Consider the following 3381-nt stretch of genomic DNA (forward strand, 5'->3'; position numbering starts at 1 on the left):
TTAGTTTCATTTCAGATTCCCCAAATCTTTCCTTCCCATTCCAGATCCCAATTAATTAATTTCAGTAGATTTGAGCTATGCAACACTGTAAAGACAAAACTATTTCCAGCTTGTCAGTAGAGTAGATCAATGTGCACAAGCTATAATACATCAAAGTAAAATAACAAAATGTATTTACAGTGAATAAACACAACATTTAATTTCCATCATCCAAAGTTTCAAATTTATTGGAACTGTTTCAAAGATAAATTAATATTGACAGCTAATGTAGCTACATGCACAACTTCTACAACAATAGTTTATTTGTTGAAAGGTGAAGAAAAACAAATACAAAATACATTCTCGATCGGGGCGAAACAATATCCTAATACTGTAGTGTTAAGTCAAAGAAACACAAGTAACTCTCGACTGCATTTCTTTAATTTAATTTCCATAATGTAGTACAAACGACCATGACAAGCTAGTATGTTTCACATCAATGCATTTTAGAGAGTCAGTAATGCCTATCAAGGAGCACTTTCACGAAAAGTGCTACTCTAAAGGTTTCTCAAACTGATACATTGTTTTCATTTGACAGGGATAAAAAAGTTGACAAATAACACTGAATAACAGTTGGTTAAGTGCTTTCCTAGCTCGCTCTGATACCGAAGGGTGGGACAGCTTCAACATTGATAGTCCATCAGGAATTGCAGAAGACAAAGTCCCGAGTGTAAGCACTTTTCAGAGTAAATGAAAGACTTCAACAAATCCTGGTTTCTCCCGGTTCAAATCCTTTATGAAGAAGAGGTGATATTTCCAGAAGACACTATTGTTTCCCTGGGTGAGTATTCGGGCTCTTCTTTGTTGGGGTGGGAGGAGTTATCTGACTTGCTTCGACTGAATTCGGCACCCATGATTGGCCTTGAAAACTTGCCAGCCGGATGGCCGCAGATTCCACAGTTAAGCATTTTGATGAAGGCCCGGCGCATTTCGTTGCTGGTCAGGGTGTAAATCAAAGGGTTCATGGCGGAGTTGAGGACGGCTAAAGCCAGGAACCACTCAGCCTTGTAGAGAATGGCACAAGTGCGGATCTGGCAAGCGACATCGAGGAGCAACAAGATGAAGAGCGGAGCCCAACATGCTATAAAACAGCTCAGCACGATGATGACGGTCTTCAGCAGGGCCATGGACTTCTCCGAGCTCTTGTTGGTACCACGGCCGTTGGCGACCTTGCGGAAGACCAGCTTGCTGCTCCGCGTACGCACCAGGGCGTAGATGCGGGCGTACAGGATGACGATGGCCATGAGGATGACGCTGAATACGGTGGTGCAGAAGAGAATGTAGGTCTTGTGGTAGAGTGGCAAAACGGTGGAGCAGTTGTTCATGCGCTCAATACAGTTCCAACCCATGATGGGCAAGCCACCTAAGATGGCAGCGATGAACCACACGGTGCTGATCAGCATGAAAACGCGGCACGTCTTCCCGTTATTGTGGAGCTTCATCTTCAACATGGTCAGGTGCCGCTCAATGGCGATGGCCAAGAGACTGAACACGGAAGCAGCCAGGGCCACAAACATACTTCCTTCCCTGAAGAACCACTGTGTGGGAGTCAACTTATAAGTGTTGGCTCCTGACAGCAATATGTTTGCTGTGTATACCACTCCAGCCAGCAAGTCTGACAAAGCCAAGTTCCCAATGAAGTAGTACATGGGCTTGTGGAACTTCTTGGTCCTCCAAATGGTGAGGAGAACCAGAACATTTTCCAGAATGATGAAGCAGCACACGATGATGAAAACAACAGAGTCCGCTCTGAGTCCAGGGTCTTTATCGACCTTGCGAAATTTCCCTGTGAAGTTGTAGTGTCTGGCTATTAGGTCATCCATGGTTCGCACTGGCTTGGTAGGTTTAAATCCAATGTGCAACCACAGGCCACAGAGAGGTGCTGGTGGACTTAGGAAGCTGAGTATCCAGTTCCACTCTTAGAATGAGGTCATATAACCAACGTTTTCTCAAGTCAGGTAAAAATCCTTACAGCGGACGAATGCTGTCCACAAATCCAATAACTTCATTGTGAATAGGCTGGAAAAAACAAATAAGCATTATTAGCAAAATTAGGAAGAGTAAAAGTCAGAATATCATATTACTTTACTCAGACAGGCATGTTATGATAGGCAATTAAAAATATGAAATTGAAAACAGTGTTCTTCAAACATCAAAAATCATTTAAATCTAATGCTAAAAATATTATGCAAAATATAATCTTAAAACTACATATTAATTTCAAAGAGGAATAAAAAGACAAATAGATGAAAACTTTTAATTTAAAAAAAGTTTTGGTAAAAGCAGACATATAATAAACACAACAAAATATTTGCGATAAATAGTTTAAATAATTGCGATTAACTTTAATCGTTATATTCGCAATGCGAAAGTAAATGTTCGGATATATTGTCTAAAAGAATGTTCGATTTCATTTTATATACAAACTTAATCTCTGGTCAATTTTGATGATAGGACCCAAGAAAAGAACTGCGATAAAGAAGTTTAAATAATTGCGATTAACTTTAATCGATATATTCGCTAAAGTCAATTTTCAAATATATTGGCCAAAAGAATGTTCGATATCATTTTGTAAAAACAAATTTCATCACTGGCAAATTTGGATGATGTGCCAAGACATGCCACCATGGAAAAAATACGTTTTCTTCGCTAAACGTATTTTATTAAATCGTATACGCTAAAGTCGCGATTTCGCAAACTTTCAATGCAGAATTTAATAAGAATTTCAGACGGTCAAGATCATTCATATTTAATATTCAGAAGGTGGAAAAAGGATGGAAAAGTAAAGTTGCTCTTACCTTTAACTCCGGACTAAACGACTTAAAAATGTAATCATGCAATTTTAATGCAATATGGCCAGATGTCAAAGGTATGATATTTGTCGCATCCCGCTTGAGTCTCGTGTCAAGGATTGTTGCGGTACATTTTCTCTGACAGGAGAGAGACTGGAGAGATCTACTCTGGCCAATTCCCCCCTTCTCAGTTCAGCCCACCAAATGCATAGCCCTCCTCCTTCGCTCAGTGTCATTAACCTCTTATTATTCTACAGCATTCAAACCACTAAAAGACATTCATAGACAATATGCTGGAAACAGATTGGCATCCGAATTTCAAATACAGAATAAAACAATAATAATATCTTCAGGGGCAAATGGCACTGAAAATAAAATAACAATCATGTTTATCATCTATTGGAAATGTATTGTCTTTTAAAGACATATTTAGTTATTATTTTTTGTTTGTTGTTATGTTTGCTATTGTTATGGATATCCTGTAATTTTCTGTGTATTCATTTTTTAGTTTTATTATTATATGTAATATAAATGTTATTAGCAATTTATG

At 38.7% G+C, this 3381-nt stretch overlaps 1 protein-coding gene across 1 annotated transcript; it reads right to left on the reverse strand.

Moving 5' to 3' along the window:
- Positions 1–206: 206 nt before the first annotated feature.
- LOC127438599 (sphingosine 1-phosphate receptor 1) lies at positions 207–3026 on the reverse strand. The gene is made up of 2 exons (XM_051694298.1): positions 2838–3026; positions 207–2058 (listed from the first exon to the last, which is right to left on the reverse strand). The coding sequence occupies exon 2, from the start codon at positions 1860–1862 to the stop codon at positions 774–776; it is 1089 nt and encodes a 362-aa protein (XP_051550258.1). The 5' UTR covers positions 1863–2058; positions 2838–3026; the 3' UTR covers positions 207–773.
- Between the last annotated feature and the right edge of the window lie 355 nt (positions 3027–3381).

Source organism: Myxocyprinus asiaticus, chromosome 49, assembly GCF_019703515.2.
Source record: "Myxocyprinus asiaticus isolate MX2 ecotype Aquarium Trade chromosome 49, UBuf_Myxa_2, whole genome shotgun sequence".
Taxonomy (NCBI): domain Eukaryota; kingdom Metazoa; phylum Chordata; class Actinopteri; order Cypriniformes; family Catostomidae; genus Myxocyprinus; species Myxocyprinus asiaticus.

What these genes read in the sequence shown, in the direction of transcription:
- LOC127438599 (XM_051694298.1), bottom strand. Translation starts at nt 1,862, where the DNA reads ATGGATGACCTAATAGCCAGACACTACAACTTCACAGGGAAATTTCGC.